This window comes from Anguilla rostrata, chromosome 6 (genome assembly GCF_018555375.3).
Source record: "Anguilla rostrata isolate EN2019 chromosome 6, ASM1855537v3, whole genome shotgun sequence".
NCBI lineage: Eukaryota > Metazoa > Chordata > Actinopteri > Anguilliformes > Anguillidae > Anguilla > Anguilla rostrata.
The window spans coordinates 34,252,167-34,267,723 of NC_057938.1; the positions used below are offsets into that span (position 1 = coordinate 34,252,167).

The 15,557-nt window shown below is 39.9% G+C and overlaps 2 protein-coding genes across 2 annotated transcripts; one reads left to right on the plus strand and one right to left on the minus strand.

Moving 5' to 3' along the window:
* Nucleotides 1-389: 389 nt before the first annotated feature.
* On the plus strand, nt 390-7,215 carry LOC135256988 (proteasome subunit alpha type-6). Its single transcript, XM_064339302.1, has 7 exons — nt 390-770; nt 1,557-1,651; nt 1,790-1,871; nt 2,615-2,770; nt 5,004-5,182; nt 6,009-6,103; nt 7,045-7,215. Exons 1-7 carry the CDS (start codon nt 695-697, stop codon nt 7,100-7,102), a joined length of 741 nt encoding a protein of 246 aa, XP_064195372.1. The 5' UTR covers nt 390-694; the 3' UTR covers nt 7,103-7,215.
* A 3,636-nt stretch (nt 7,216-10,851) lies between these two features.
* LOC135256989 (NF-kappa-B inhibitor alpha-like) lies at nt 10,852-13,552 on the minus strand. The gene is made up of 6 exons (XM_064339303.1): nt 13,258-13,552; nt 12,436-12,541; nt 12,078-12,285; nt 11,878-11,966; nt 11,510-11,767; nt 10,852-11,330 (listed from the first exon to the last, which is right to left on the minus strand). Exons 1-6 carry the CDS (start codon nt 13,497-13,499, stop codon nt 11,295-11,297), a joined length of 939 nt encoding a protein of 312 aa, XP_064195373.1. The 5' UTR covers nt 13,500-13,552; the 3' UTR covers nt 10,852-11,294.
* Nucleotides 13,553-15,557: the final 2,005 nt, after the last annotated feature.

Here is a 15,557-nt window from a genome sequence, read left to right on the forward strand (position 1 = left end):
GTCATTGCTTTTATTCCTGTGGGGAACCCTGAAAAGTGCCAAACTATTGTTGCTGTATAGGTACGGGGCATGCCGCCCGCCAACGCATAACTTGGCTGGATGGCATACCTGCCATGTCATCCCAATAGGCGGCTCATTTATAGCCCATTACAAAGTTCTCCAACATTGTTGCCTCAACCAAAGATACAGCAATGAACAACACCTAGGCTTTGTATTCAGCAATACACCTCCATCTTTTCCATGCTCAGTATCATGCATTAAAAGATAAAATACACAGCAGTCTATGTAACAATTTGGAGATAGCCACCAACTTGATGCAAACAAACGCAGATACTAATTGACAGGCTTCAGGTGCAATGACACCGGATGAATCGGCGGAGGATTGTGGATGTGAATGAACAGCTGAAAGAGAAAGTTTTTAAAGAACTTCCCAAAAGAACAAAAAAAAAAGAACAAATTATGACAAGCCGCACAAAGCCATTTTCCCCGAAAAGCACAAAAAAGACCCAACTGGAATCCGGCCAATCTGGCAACATTTAACCCAGTCTCGTATAATCCCTCCTCTTCCATTTTGACCCCGGCAGTAGAAGTTGCTTTCCGGCGGCAACAGTTTTGCTTGTTGAGTCTCAGTGTGGTAGCTATATCGTATTTTTACTGTTGAATACTTGTAAAATAAATAAAGAAACAGAGCACAATGTCCCGAGGGTCAAGTGCGGGTTTCGATCGACACATTACCATTTTTTCTCCCGAGGGTCGTCTGTACCAAGTAGGTGAGTATGGTGTGTTTAATCTTTTCTGGAAAGCGTATCTGTTATTAGCTAACGCCAGCTATCTGCTCAGTCATTGTACACATTGCCTTGAGCTACATGGACACTTGCATTTTTTATTGCGGTACTTCACATTTTACTTAATCGCGTTCAAGTAGTTCGAGATGTATTTCGACTTTATAAAATACGACCGTGTTTATTTATGTTTCGTTGCTCTCATGTTGTAATGATGCAAAGGCCTACCGGAGTATTGTGATTTGCTGACATGAAATCGAAAGCAAGCTAGCTGTACTTAGCTAATGCTACTTTAGCTCGCCAACGATAGCCAGTGTCTAGCTAACTATCTGACAATTCATTATGTTCAGCGTTAACAGATTATTCAGCAATTGCAGTCCAATTTGTATAACATTAGTCTGCATTTTTTTTCGAATTCTGTTTTTGAAGTGTGATTAAGAAGAATTCTCTAGCTAGTATTTTATGAATTTGCATCCAATCTTTGGTCTCCTGTTAGGTAATTTAGCTACCTGGCTAACACTATTTTATATTCATCAACAATGCTGTGCATTTTTTGATCATTCAGATTAGAACACATTTGCAGTTCTTGCCCTAACATTAGTCACTTGCGATGGCTAATCCACCATTTATTTTGGCTTCTGGGGAAAAAAACGCACTTCAGTACTTAACTGGTTTGGACAATAAATTTAGGTTTTTTAGATCGATTACTGCGTTATATTACTGCTGCTAGCCGTGTTAATGATTCTATTTGTTGTGTGCTTTAATTTTCACCAGAGTACGCATTCAAGGCTATAAATCAAGGTGGGCTGACTTCTGTAGCTGTCAGAGGTAAAGACTGCGCAGTAGTTGTCACACAGAAAAAAGTACCGGTAAGTTGGACAAGGATTCATCATTATTATTTATACTAAGGAAAGACCACGTGTGTCTGAAGTGAAATTAGATGAACATGACTTAATTCAATTTACTCTCCCTTTCCCCGCTGTTCCCCTTCCTTCCTTCTGGTGCAGGATAAGCTTTTGGATTCCAGTACTGTCACTCACCTATTCAGAATAACTGAGAATATTGGCTGTGTGATGTCTGGGATGACAGGTACAACACAATGCTTCACACCTAGACCCAGTCATACCGTCAGTTAAATTACTCAGACTCAGTCAGACTTCTACATGTACATGTCAGTTTGATGGAATTAATTCATTATTGGGTGGAAGTCATGTACGGTCAGTAATTTGCCTATTTGAAATAATGCTACTAGTATTTCTGTGGATAACAAAGACTTTTGATTGGTTTGAGGTAGTCAAGATGGCTTTCTAGCTATTCAGCTGTGATAGAAAATAAATCAATCAGCCTTTATTTATAGAGCACATTTCATGAAAATTTGCAACACAATGTGCTGAACAGCAACACAATGTGAAAACATACTGTGAGACCATTGTGACCCAAAATCAAATTGCATTTTAAATTAGGCGAGTAACAGCCTACCTAGCATAATGCAAGCTCGCTAATTGGCTACACCGAGAGAGACTAGATTGAGTGTCTGGTTGCTAGATCATATTTATGGTATTTATCTTGCTGAATAACTTTTAATTTTGAAAGCAAATGTCTAACAAATTTAAGTGAATGCTGTTGTTTTCATTTTTGGCAAGTGACCATGGTTTAAATGGGATAATCCACAACAAGGTGTGCAGTTATGTGATTTTAATTCACTCTATGGAAGCAACTGCAGGCATGCCATTGGATTCTCACTGATCAATCTGGTCTTGCGAAAGGGTTGTTTTATACTGTACTTATTGGGCTCTTCTCCCTAATCCCCCCCCCCCCCAAAAAAAAAAAAGCTGACAGCAGATCGCAGGTCCAGAGAGCCCGTTACGAAGCAGCCAACTGGCAGTACAAGTATGGCTATGAGATCCCAGTGGACATGCTGTGCAAGCGGATGGCAGACATCTCTCAAGTCTACACACAGAATGCCGAGATGAGACCACTGGGCTGCTGTGAGTGCATCCTCCTTTCTTCTGACCCATATGCTAACCCTAGGGCTAACACAGAGTATAGACCAAGAGACTGTTGTGAGTGCATCCTCCTTTCTCCTGACCCATATGCTAACCCTAGGGCTAACACAGAGTATAGTCCAAGAGACTGCTGTGAGTGGACCCTCCTTTCTCCTGACCCATGTGCTAACTCTCGGACTGTACCCTATACCCTTGGACTGCAAACATTAACCCATTAACCTTCAACGGTTCCCTCCTGACCTCCCATGATGAGTGGTGACGATGATGATGATGATGAGTAGAAAGCTTCATTTGGCTTTGGGTTATGGAGACAGCTTGAGTGTAGACAGAGCCAGAGATGTTCATTACATTACAGGCATTTAGCAGACATTTTACATATACATATACTGAAGCAATGCAGGTTAAGTTGTTCAAGGGTACAACGGCAGTGTCCTACCCAGGAATCGAACCTATTATCTTTTGGTTACAAGCCCAGGTCCTTACCCTCTATGCCACACTGCCGCCCATGAGTTCATGTTTTCAGTGCTTAGCATGAGGCCTCGTTGACACACCACCTTCTGTGTGTCGGCATTCCTGGGCAAGAGATTCCAATATTTAGGTCCATGTAGGAGCTGGGGTTCTTTGTTAGGTTAGGACTGAGAAAATGGGCTGGGTGTACATAGATGTAGAGGTCTAGCTTTTACCCTCTTGCTGCAGAAATACCTGTGGAATTTCTAGCTGTGGCCTCCATTAATGTTAATGCATTATGACTTCATGTATTTGAATTTATTGAATATTTAATAACGTTGTAATGGATGCATCCTGCATTGCCAGTATATTAGTCATTTAGCAATATCGTGAAAATCTTTCATCTCAACTCTTCAGTCTTAAATAGTTTGATTTAAGCTCTAATTGCATCCTGTTTTTAACATGTGATTGTGCAAGGGATTCATTTTTCTTGATTTGGCTCTGCACTTCACAATGTTAGATTTGTAATCAAAATATTCACCTGTGATTAAATTGCATGTTCTCAGCTGCTATTTAAAGGAGTACCATGGTGATTTTTACACTTTCTTGTTTTTATGTGCTATTTGCACAAGAGGCATTGAAGAAACACAATGAGCAAAGTATTAAATATGTCCGTTCTGTATTTTTGGAGAAATATGCGTTTTAAATTCATCGTCCTATTTTCAACCGGTTGAGAAAGTTGTCATTTTGCTACGTCACGAATACAGTAACCACTCCCATTTCCACACCCCGTAAAGAAATCTGACAGGACATACCGTCCTGCTGTTCAGACAATGCAAATATTTGACTAACGTTAGGTTCACTTAAATTAGAGTGTATTTAGATTATTTCTGGTTATATTCATTTAGCTAGCTAGCAAACGTTAGCTAGCTAGGAGGTTTGCTTTCATAAGGCAATGTTATCGATAACGTTAGCTTGCTAGTTTGCTTTTATGAGGACGTTATAGTTGTGCTTTTATCTTAACTTGGCTAGCTAGATAGCAAAAATTATAATTGGATATAAGTCAACGTCCTTACCTTAGCTATCTACCGATACTTGATATACTACTAAGCTAGCTAGCTTGTGAAAATTCAGTCTCCCAAAGAGAGCGCGTATCATGGGGGTAGCTATGGTAACGGGGCACGGTCTGTCAATCATAGCTAACTGACAGTTCTCATTACCACGCCCAGACGGTTCGGGTGAATTTTTATAGTGGGAAATTTAGGCTTAGAAAAATACGTTTTAAAGTACATTGAAATGACTGAAGAATTAAAAAATTATGCACATTTGTTTTGTTGTTGCCTGAAGACAACTGGGAAGTGTCACGTTCAACCACCATGGTACTCCTTTAAGGGTATTTGACTGCACTTTGGTTTCACCTTGTAGAAATAGCATTTTCTCTGTGCCGTAGGCTTTATGAAATCTATTTGCTACTTAAAGCACTACATCCCCAGTTTCCCTATTGGATTATTGTGGCACTTAACATTACGTGGTACGTTTTATGTACTGACTGCAGCTATCGATGGTGATGCTGATGGCTTGGCATTATCTCTGCTTGTTGCCTAAACCTTTATGTATGCACTTTTGTAAGTGATTATGATTAACTGATAAATGCCTAATTATCTGATAAAACCCAAATGTAATGCCACGTAATTGATTGTGATTGGTGCGATTTATCTGTATTTCAGGCAGGAAATTGATTGGTGGGATGTTTCCTTGTATTCTGCAGGCATGATTGTGATTGGTGTGGATGAAGAGAATGGCCCTCAGGTTTATAAGTGTGACCCTGCCGGATACTACTGCGGCTTTAAGGCAACAGCCGCCGGTGTGAAACAGACCGAGGCCACCAGCTTCCTGGAGAAGAAAGTAAAGAAGAAACTGGACTGGACCTTTGAGCAAACCGTTGAGGTAAAAATACATCCCTTCTGTAAAATGCAGTAGAGCCTCAGGGATATAAACCCTTTGGGAATGGGGGTGGTTCAGAAATTTTTGAATCTTTGAAAGTGAAGTTAAAATGCACCCTTTTATTTTAAATTATTTGTTGGAATTGTTACTTGAATTATTTTAAAAGGAATTTCTGTTATAGCTATAAATATTTTGTAAGTTGTTTCCCTCCCCAAACACATAAGCTGGCTCTCATTAGAGCTGTGCTTTCCGAGAGACGCAGCTAAACGAATAAAAAAATAAAATAAAATCTACAGATCTTGCATTCTCAAAAATTAAACATTATTAACTGAATAATGCTTAAATTTTTAAACGAAATGTTATTTAAAAAATAATGACATAAAATGTTGAAATGTTTTGAAAATAATATCTGGATTACGAAGGAACTGTAACCACTGGTCAAGAGAAGATCTTTATAGATAGAGAGCTAATGCTTAGTTAATGCTGACCTGACTGTTAAAAGCAAGTGTACCATTAAATACTGAGCAGGGTGAGTACTTATTGAGGTAACAAATAAGTATGTATTGTTTAAGAAGCTTGGATATGTGTAATTGCTTAAGGTACTTCTGGGGTGAAATAAAAACATTCCCTGCGGGCCATAAAGGTAGGTTTGTGTTATTATCATGTTATTAAATAAATGGGTTATTTCTTTGTTTGTGTGATTTGTTACGCTTTAGTTATGCTGTCAAAATGTGACCGCAGGATTGGTCTACAATTGTCTTTATAATTGTCTCTACGTTTGTTTAGTGTTTTTTTTTTTTCAACATACATTCCTCTCTTTCTCTGATAGACGGCAATAAGCTGTCTGTCCACAGTGCTGTCCATTGACTTTAAACCCTCTGAACTGGAGATTGGGGTCATCACTACGGAGGACCCAAAATTCAGGTAGGATACAGGGGCCGTGGATTATTTTGAAGTGGGTACATACATTCTATCTCATTTGAGTCTTGGATGAGTTTCCACTGGGCACGTGATCAGTGCCACAATGTCAATAATCAGTTCTTTCAGTCAGTATTGAAGTGCTTGTATTTGTTTATTAAAAATACATAAAATTGCGGGAGTTGGTTGTTTTTTCATCTGCATTCATGAAGGGCAGGAGCTGTGTTCTGGTGGGCTCGTCATTAATGTAGTAATGTAGCCACATCTGGCATCAAATTCAGATTTATCCTGTCATAGTCTTCCCTAGAATGAAGGGTTTAACTCAGCAGAATTTTGTGATCTAGCGACTCCTCTGGTGGATTTGGGCAGGTGCAGTCTGGCAGTAACAGCTGCACACGAGTGTGCTCTGATACAATGAATGTATGTATAGCTTTATTAGGTGCACTGCAACGTCAGTAGAACCAATGACTGGCTGGCACTTTTTAAAAGTAAAGTTGATTGAGCCACAATTCCATAGAATGAATCCTGCCTAGTAAGCATAAGTTTACAAAATGGTCTGCATTAAGAGGATAAGCTAAGCCGATCCAAGATCAGAATCAGTCTCTTGAAGCATCTCCAGTTCCCTGGATGTTGGCACCTTACAGAGTCGGTGAACAGATACCTTAAACATCACAAACTCCCACTGTTATCTGCCGCCAACCAGCAGTTTGAAGGATCAGTAATGTTTGGAGGGCTTTTGTTGTGTTTTCTCATGTAAGTAATAAAGAATATTCTAGGTTTAGAGACAGAACTCTTGACAGGACCCTAACCTCTCTTATGCTATACAGTATTCATTTAAAACGATAACCGTAGTTTCCCAGTTTAATTCTGATTCTGTGACATGTATCTGTTACATAATGAGTATTGTACCTGTTATGTAAATGTATCTGTCTGCCCCTCCCTCCCAGGATTCTTTCAGAGTCAGAGGTCGACTCACACCTGGTGTCCCTTGCAGAGAGAGACTGATTTCCCATGGAAGGGCTGCTTCAGATATTAGACTGCAGAAGGAGAATGGAGCGAGCATCATTCCTGTATATTTACCCTGTTCCATTAAAGATGACATTTTGGAGAAAAATAAAGCTTTTTTTCTTCCTTCCCCCCCCCCCCCCCCCCCATCTTTCCCCAGATTTTGTTCAGTCTGTACTCATGCTTTAGGCAAGATTTCTTTCTGCCGAGTGCCTCACTGATACCCCTTTCACACAGCTAATGCCGCATCTGAGCCTCCTCTGATGCGGTAACAGGTTCCCTTTCCCACAGAATTTGTAATGCGGTATTCGAGCCATCTTTACCTTCCACACACAGTAGAACTCAACTCTCGTGAATGAATTGTTTGCGTTTCGTTACCATAGTAACACACTTGATGTAGGCCCAAAGCTATAACGTTACTTATTTATTTTTGTTGCATTATTCTTGTAATTTCCGGCAAAACAATCAAACGTTACATTTTGAAGTGCAAGTGGTCGCATTTTTTATGTTATTAGTTTTCGCGTTCTCAGTGGGTACAGGTATTTCCTCTGCCATTTTTTCGGTTGAGAGATAGCTGCGCGTGAACGCAGATCTGTAACGTAATTTGAAGGCCGCCCAGAAAGCAGTCGTCGATGCTGCTTTCCGTTCCCACAGGAGAAATGCGGTAGTCGATGCGCCTCGAAAACACCGGGGGAGGCGTTTTCGTTGCGCTATTTTAAAAGCCGTCGCAACGTGTTCACACAGACATGAGTGCGGTATCGAAGCCGTCTCGAAAACTCCTTTTTTCTTCTGTGTGAAAAGGGTACGAGTTGCATTCCTCACAGAAACTTCAGTTTTGCCCAGAGGGCCAAGTTATTTTCCTCCCAGGGACCAAATTATACTCCTTACAGAAGTACACCATGAAAGTGCACTGTTGTCAATGTAGTAATCTACATAGCAACAACTGACTGATGAGTCTAAATAAAATGTCACCTCTTATTAGTTCATATGGCATCTCATCACTTTCTATGGATGAGCCGAAACAAATAATGTTGAGTGGCATGCAATACAGACCATGTTAATATTTTTAATTTTGATTTTTCATATACCTTTCTCACTATTAAATCACCCAACTTAGCTATTGTATACCGTTAAACTTAGGGCAAATATATATATATATATATATAAATGGAGGTAGCTAGTTACATGCTAAGCAGGCAGAAATGTTACCTTGTAGTTACTGAATGCAGTACAAAATAAATAAAACTACAACTTTCCCAGTTATTTTGGTGAATGCAGTGGCAAATGGCCATCTTATGACCACTGTCACATACACACTTTCATGCCATATTGACTTTTTACTCCTCTTAAGAAGAATTCAAATGCAGCAATAGTTTTACTCCTCACAATTGCATTATACACAGAGTGTGAAGCAGAACTACATGCACAGAATGCTGTTTTTAGTTTTTCTGTGTTTATAATTCCAAAATATTTATATGCTTATGCCACGGCTTTAGAAAACATGCATACTAATCTGCACTCCTGAAGTAATGGAGAATGTTCCAGCAGGTGAACATTCCTACAGCTAAATGCTCCAAATAGGGAGATAACAGGGTAGAAAAGATGCTTAAAGTGACAGTAATCAGACACTCATGATAGAATGTTTGAAGAACTAAACTTCTCCCAGACGGCTTAAAGAATCATCACAAGAGTGGAAATTCTGTCCAATTTTATTACAGGTGTATGTTAGGAAATGGAAAGGGGGATTGTTCATTTTAACAATCCCCCTTTCCATTTCCTTACCACCGTAAATGTGACTGATCCCCTCTTCCTTCCAGGAAAGCAGTCTGCTTCCTGTGTTGTACGCCTATGACGGCTTTGTTCTCATGTTAGCGTGTCGAGTTTTGAGAAATTCTGAGAACCAAACTATCATAGCAGAAAAGAGTTGTATCAGCCTGTTTCCTGTTGTGGCTTTGGTAACATACACGTGATCTATGGAGCAGAGCAGTTTGAGTAGTTATCAAAGGGTTGACAGGGCAGTGTGTCAGTACCTTTAAATATCACTAGCTCTTAATATATTTTTATTTTTATTTATTTATTTATTTATTTATTTATTTATTTATTTTTTTTGATAACTTCTACATTTCTGGGTTCTAGAGCTGCGCTATATCTGTATCATCTTTCCAGTGTTCAGACCTTTCCTTTCCAGAGTCGAGAAGAGCTCCTATGTGATAAACCTTATTGCATGTAATTGTGCTTGAGTGCTTCAAATATTTTTTTTTTTCTCAGCATTTGCATTCTACAGAATGGAACCATACAGGGGCTAGCTCACCTGCAGTATTCTTGAGTTAAGGTTATATGAAGTCTTAAGATGAGAGTAAATGAAACCACACGGTGGTTCTTGTGGACAGTGTTTCATGGTGGTTTTGTTCCAGTGAGTAAGTCTGATACACACTGCAAAGTGTGGGAGGGCACTACACAACCGAAATCGGCCATGGGCACTCCCACAGGTAAAGAACCATGCTCTCGTCCAAAAAGCTGCAGGGTCTGCAATTTTTCATAATTACTCATTACTCAGCACTTAAATTACTGTTTGTCAACCATTTGTTTTTATGAAACTAATTTTTTTCTATATTGGATGTGTACCTCAGGTCACATTTTGGCCACTGAGAGGGTCACACCAGCTCTGTCTACGCCACTCTCTGTGTCCCAGCCAGTACAAATAGTTACCTTTGATACTGATCAAAAAGAGTTAAGCTGGTGGAATGAGGGGTTGAAAATGTAGTGTGAAGAACTGAATAAAATCCACCTTTTCAGAACATAATCTGTAAGTACCTGCACACCAGTTCAGGAAATAACACACCAACAGGAATTATATTTCCAGACGGAGGGTCTACAAAAATTGAGTATTTCATTTTAAAATAAAGCTTGTTTGATGTCTCCACTAATTTCCAGTCTTGTTTGCTTCATTACCTAATGTTAATAAGAAGGCTTTAAAATGAAAATGATCTCAATTAAGATTTTGAATTAGATTTATTTGTCTGAGATCGCTAGGGAGAAATAGGCCAAAGCTATCATTATTTTCATCTATCATTGTCAAGTTAGCTGATGAGCTGATGACTGGAAATCACTGATTTCAGAGCATTCATATGCCTGCACATTCACACCACGTCATTTTTTTACTCACAGGAAAACCCAGAAATTCATAATTCTGGAATCCACAGAAGCCCATGATTGACTGAATATCAGTCTGTGAACATCCCTGCCGTCGCTTCCTGGGAACCATGCCATGGGAAGCTACACCCAGATATTTGGGAAGTTAACCCCCTCCCCCCACACTCCTGCAGGAAGTACTGGCTCGGCACATGACAGGGAATTCCCAGTAATCACACTTTGGTCTGACAGAGCAGTTTCCATTATTTACTGCATACGGAGCACAACAGGGAAGAATTGTGTGGATGAAATGTGCCCTCCCCCAGTCACTAACCCCAGATCAGTATCTCACCATCTAATGGAGGGAATGAGAATTAGGCCTTATATTTTCTCATTTGAATTAACAGGGAACTATTCAGGGCACATAATTGTCATTTTAATGGGTTATTAAAAATAATGGAAAGTAAACATATGGGTTAAAACCATTTACCTACTATTTTTAAATCAAACCTTCATAGGGCTTTTAGTTACATGGATTCTTCTGCATGACTTTTCCAGCTCCAAATGTACCAAAGCTTTCAAAGAAAGCAACCACAAAATGAAGACAAACATTAACATATTTTGATTTATATTTTTAATTTAGGTGTTTTCAGTCATCTACATTAGAGCTAAATGAATACTTACACTAGTGTCATACACAATTGTGAAATGTTTACAAGTATAAAAATATAATCTCTCTCTGTATATACAATATAGTACATCATATCCAGTTTGTATTTTGTAAATATGGGTTTTCCTTTGAGTTATGCCTTTTAGAATCTTTCTGGTTCACTGTTCTGACTCATTCTGGATTTTGTTCTTCATCAATTCCATCATTCTTCCAAAGCTTCCAAAGCAATCTTCATTTTTTTCTTCACCGCCTTCAGCTTTGGTTGTGCCCATCTTTGGCCTTCTTTGTCCTGGCACTGGTAACTAGGCCCGTCTGTAATAGCAGCCTCTATTGTTCTGTACCACTGTGCTTACTAGAGGAAGTTGGGGGGGCACGGCTCATGTGACGACCCTATTTGTGTCCCACCACCCGAATGTCATCATACATCTGTAGGGAAGAAAACAAAGATCATGAGTATATGAAATCAAGATGCTGAAAATCCAACAGAAGGGTCTCTCGTTTGTGTTTGGGGTTAAAGTTCAAAGTTCAATTCAAGAATCAAGTCTGCCACTAACAGTTGACCACGCTTCTTAACTCCACCCCCATTTAAAAAGATGCCAGCTTACCTGATCGTCCTCAGACTGAACTTCCCAATCGCTATCTTCTGATTCGCTCTCGGGCAGGTCCCGCAGGTCCTGAGAAGTCAGGGCATACAGCTGCAGCTGGATCTCAGTATTCTGCCGTCCATAGGTCAGGTGGTATGGTGAGTACCCGCCATAGGTCAGGCTGTTCACGTCGGCACCCTTGGCGACCAGCAGCCGAACTAACTCAAGGTTCTGGAGGTCCACAGCCAGATGGAGGGCGGTGCGTCCATTGCACTGCTCCTGAAAAGAACACAAATGGCATTAGCCCCTCAGTGGAGAGAAACAACACCATACCCCACTTCCCTCATCACTGTGGAAGTTCAGTTTGATCTTCATGATTCAACACTTACCTGTGCATCAATTTCTGCTCCAAGGCTAAGGAGGCTTTCCACCAATGAGAGGAAGCTATGGATGCAGGCTAGGTGGAGGCAGTTGAGACCTGAAACGAAGAGTGGGAGGGAAAGAAGGTTAGAGAAGGGCAACATTCACTTCAGTCCCAAGACAGGTTTAAAGGGGAATGGCTGTGGTGGATGCGAGGATGGAAACTTACCACTGTAATTTGGAGTTGTGAGGATAGAAGGCAAGTAAGTGGGACAGACTTGGGTCAGCACGCCAAAGGAAGACAGAGACCCACTCTTGCAGGCGATGTGAAGTGCGGTGTTTCCTGAGTCATCCACCAGCCGAGGATCACAGCCAGCCTTTAGTAGCCTCTCCACCACTTGGGGCTGTTCCATGATCACTGCCAAATGCAGGGCGGTCTGGTAGTGACCAAAAGTGACATGGTTAGCGACATGCTTCTGTTTCACTGCCAGTAAATAAATTATTTTAAAAATATAGATTTAAAAAAAAACTTTTTAAAATAATCTAAATAATCTAAAATAAACCTTCTAAAAATGATCTTCAATTACCTGTCTCTGATTGTTCTGTATGTTGAGGAACGGGTCCCCGCGTGACTGATTAATCATCTGAATCGTCTCCTCAGTAGCTTCGTGAATAATGGCCAGATGGAGAAACCTGCAGAGATTAAAAAAAGAAAAAAAGAAAACATGAAAAAAAGCTCGTTTAAAACCACACGTTACAAAAATAATCGCAGGGGACTGATCAAAAAAAGAACAACGCGTGAGCAATAATGGTGTTTCGCAAGACTGGGTTTTTTCAGGTTATTTCCACGGGCTGTGGTTTGCACGACTGATGTGTTATCAGACTCAGGCTCCTGGCAACGCGCCAGGGACTTTCCAGCCTCCGTGTACTGAGCGCCCGCCCAGACTCGTGTTGTGCCAGAGTACATTCCGTTCTGTTGTAAAGTCTTTTGTTTACGTAAACCCCCTTTTAAAATCCATTGTCTTTTTTTTCTTTCCCTTTTTTTTTTTGCAGATACAAACTAAATTTTCTTCTCCTCTTTTGATAATTAAAAGACATGCAAATAAATTATGCAAGTTTATACTTGCACCATGGGTACTTTTGAACACTTTTATGATTTATATGTAATACTAATAGCATGTCCAAGCGGTTTTGCAAAAGTAATTATGTAATTGTTCAAGCAGACATGGCCTATCTTAATAAACTGACTGCAAAATACACTGTTAAATGTATAATGCTAGCCAATCCATGATATCCAGAAGTGAAGTTATTACCAACTAACTCGCTTATTTTGTAACAACATTGGATCCTTCAAGGAGTAGGAAACGACTGATATTTATTGCAGAAAAGTAAGCTACAATTAAACTTACGTGTCTCCGTCCTCTGTAACTTCTTTTTTCCATGGTTCGTCGTCGATGTCGTTTGCAGTTCTCGTTTCCATATTCATACTTTCCATATGTTTCACAATACTGTTATATTCCTCTTCTTTTAGGGAGTCCAATCCGCTATCGACGCGGTCTTCGTTGCAGGGCAACATTTTATCATGTTTGGAATTCGCATGATTAATATCATAATCCATTTGGTTGGTGTTGTACACTCGATGGACATCCATTCTGAGTTCGTTTGTCGCAGTGCTGAGCCACAGAGTGAAACGCTGGCAACGCAGTGGGGTGTTAAATGTACTGGTGGGGGAGGAGTTTTGGCCTAGGGGATTTCCGCGGCTTATATAGATAGCTGAATGGTAACGAGGGAAACTCACAACGTACTTTTATGGTGAAAATTCCCTAATTAGAACTGAACTAGTTCACAGAGTAAAAACGAAAGACTGTAGTTTCCTATTATACTCACATATACCTATACCGCCACAGCGCATTTGAATGAAATGATTGTCAAATTAACATGAATGAATGGGGGAAAGTCGTTTGTTCTGGCGTATTTGAATACTTTCCTGCTCTTAAAAAGAAATGTCAGCATATCCCCGTCCATCCCCTGCTTTTTTACAGATTGATATTTTGTTTAGTGTGAAATTCTTACATTTATTTTTCAACAGACTGTAACCAATGAATGCACTCAGTTGTTTAGACTTACTTCTAGGGAGTAGTCCTGCAGTCTCTGTATGGAAGACGAACATGGAATTCTAGGGAAATACTACTTTCCTGTGCACTGTGGGGTTGCAAGCACAGGATGTCAAAGCATATGGAGGAGAAACAGAAAGGTGGAGAAAACACTGATAAGGAATGTGAATGTTCACTGTTACCCTCCCACTCCCACTATCAGGGCGGCAGGGTAAGGAACTGGTCTTGTAACCTGAAGGCCACAGGTTCAATTCCCGAGTAGCACCCTACTGTTGTACCCTTGAGCAAGGTACTTAACCTGCATCTGCTTATGTATTCATCCAGCTATATCAATGGATGCAATGTAACAGTTGAACACATCACTCTGTATAAGAGCATAGTCTGCTAAATGCCTGTAGGGTCATTTAATTCCCTTTTAACTCATTGGGCTCGTATTTGTAGTTTCAGCAAAGATATTCATTAAAGGTATAGGTCTACCTATACTATAAAGTATAGCTATACTCCTATAGGAGTTTGTATGTTCTATTTTGAAAATACAGCCTTCCAAAGATATACGTTTGACTCTCTTTTACTTTCTTGAGTTTTACTTGCTGTTTTGAGCTAAAAATGACCTGGGGCTGTTCTGACGGTAGTATGTCTGATGCAAGTACATTTTATGCATGTAATGTAGCTACTTCCTATACACAGCTTCAGCTTATGACAAGCTTTGAATCCCTCTACCCCAGTTTTTTTTTTGTTTTGTTTTGTTTGTTAATTTTTATTTTTTGTTTACTTATTTATTTTTTGCTGGGCAGTGGACCTACTCCTAGAGCTGTATGCGAAATTAATTTCACACCTCTAAAAAGAATCCCCCACTGTTGTGTGTCAGGTTCTGGCCAAGAATTTGGGAATTTCAACTGGGAAATTAGTTCTGCCTCTGCTGGCACAGCCAGTGGTAATTTCTCACAAAAATAAACATAGCAATTTGTACCGCATCATCGTTCCTCAAAGGTTCAGTACACATCCTCTACAGTGATGCAGAGTGGATGTGTGTGTGTGTGTGTGTTTACAGGACTGATCTTGGAAACACTTAGTCAGTTCCACACATTCTTGAACCAAACTGTTTTGAAGTAGAGGTTATTTGTGAAGGACTGAGGGGCAAACAGTGCTTTTGTTTTTATAATAATTATTTTTTAAATCACTGAAATCACTGGCCAGGCAGATGTAAACTTACACAGAGGGACTCTCCCTGTCCATTTTCACACAGTTTACAGGCTCCAGAGAAATCTCTTTGATGTGCAAAGTGTTTTCTGAAAGAACTACTCTGACAAACAGTGTGGACATCAGGAGGCTGTGACAATAAATCATTACACAAGCTGATTCCGCCCTTCTGTGGCCTGCAGACTACCAGAGCAATGAAAAGACAGACTGTGGGTTATGGCATTCTAGTATTACTCTCTTTACTTTGACCTATAATGAATTTTGATGCACAAACACACTACTTTGTCTACTTTTCTTTGTTTACTTTTCTTTTTCTTCTAGTTACAGCATAGATGGCTAAGGTGCATGTACATAATGGGACATATTTGGTGCATATCTGACTGTTTTTTCACAAG

Excerpts from the sequence above, each read along its gene's own strand:
- LOC135256988 (XM_064339302.1), top strand. The coding sequence starts at position 695 with ATGTCCCGAGGGTCAAGTGCGGGTTTCGATCGACACATTACCATTTTT. Across the intron at positions 771-1,556 it reads GGGTCGTCTGTACCAAGTAG|AGTACGCATTCAAGGCTATA; the intron begins GTGAGTATGGTG and ends AATTTTCACCAG. Across the intron at positions 6,104-7,044 it reads ACGGAGGACCCAAAATTCAG|GATTCTTTCAGAGTCAGAGG; the intron begins GTAGGATACAGG and ends CCTCCCTCCCAG.
- LOC135256989 (XM_064339303.1), bottom strand. The coding sequence starts at position 13,499 with ATGGATGTCCATCGAGTGTACAACACCAACCAAATGGATTATGATATT. Across the intron at positions 12,542-13,257 it reads GTTACAGAGGACGGAGACAC|GTTTCTCCATCTGGCCATTA; the intron begins GTAAGTTTAATT and ends TAATCTCTGCAG. Across the intron at positions 12,286-12,435 it reads TACAGAACAATCAGAGACAG|ACCGCCCTGCATTTGGCAGT; the intron begins GTAATTGAAGAT and ends GGTCACTACCAG.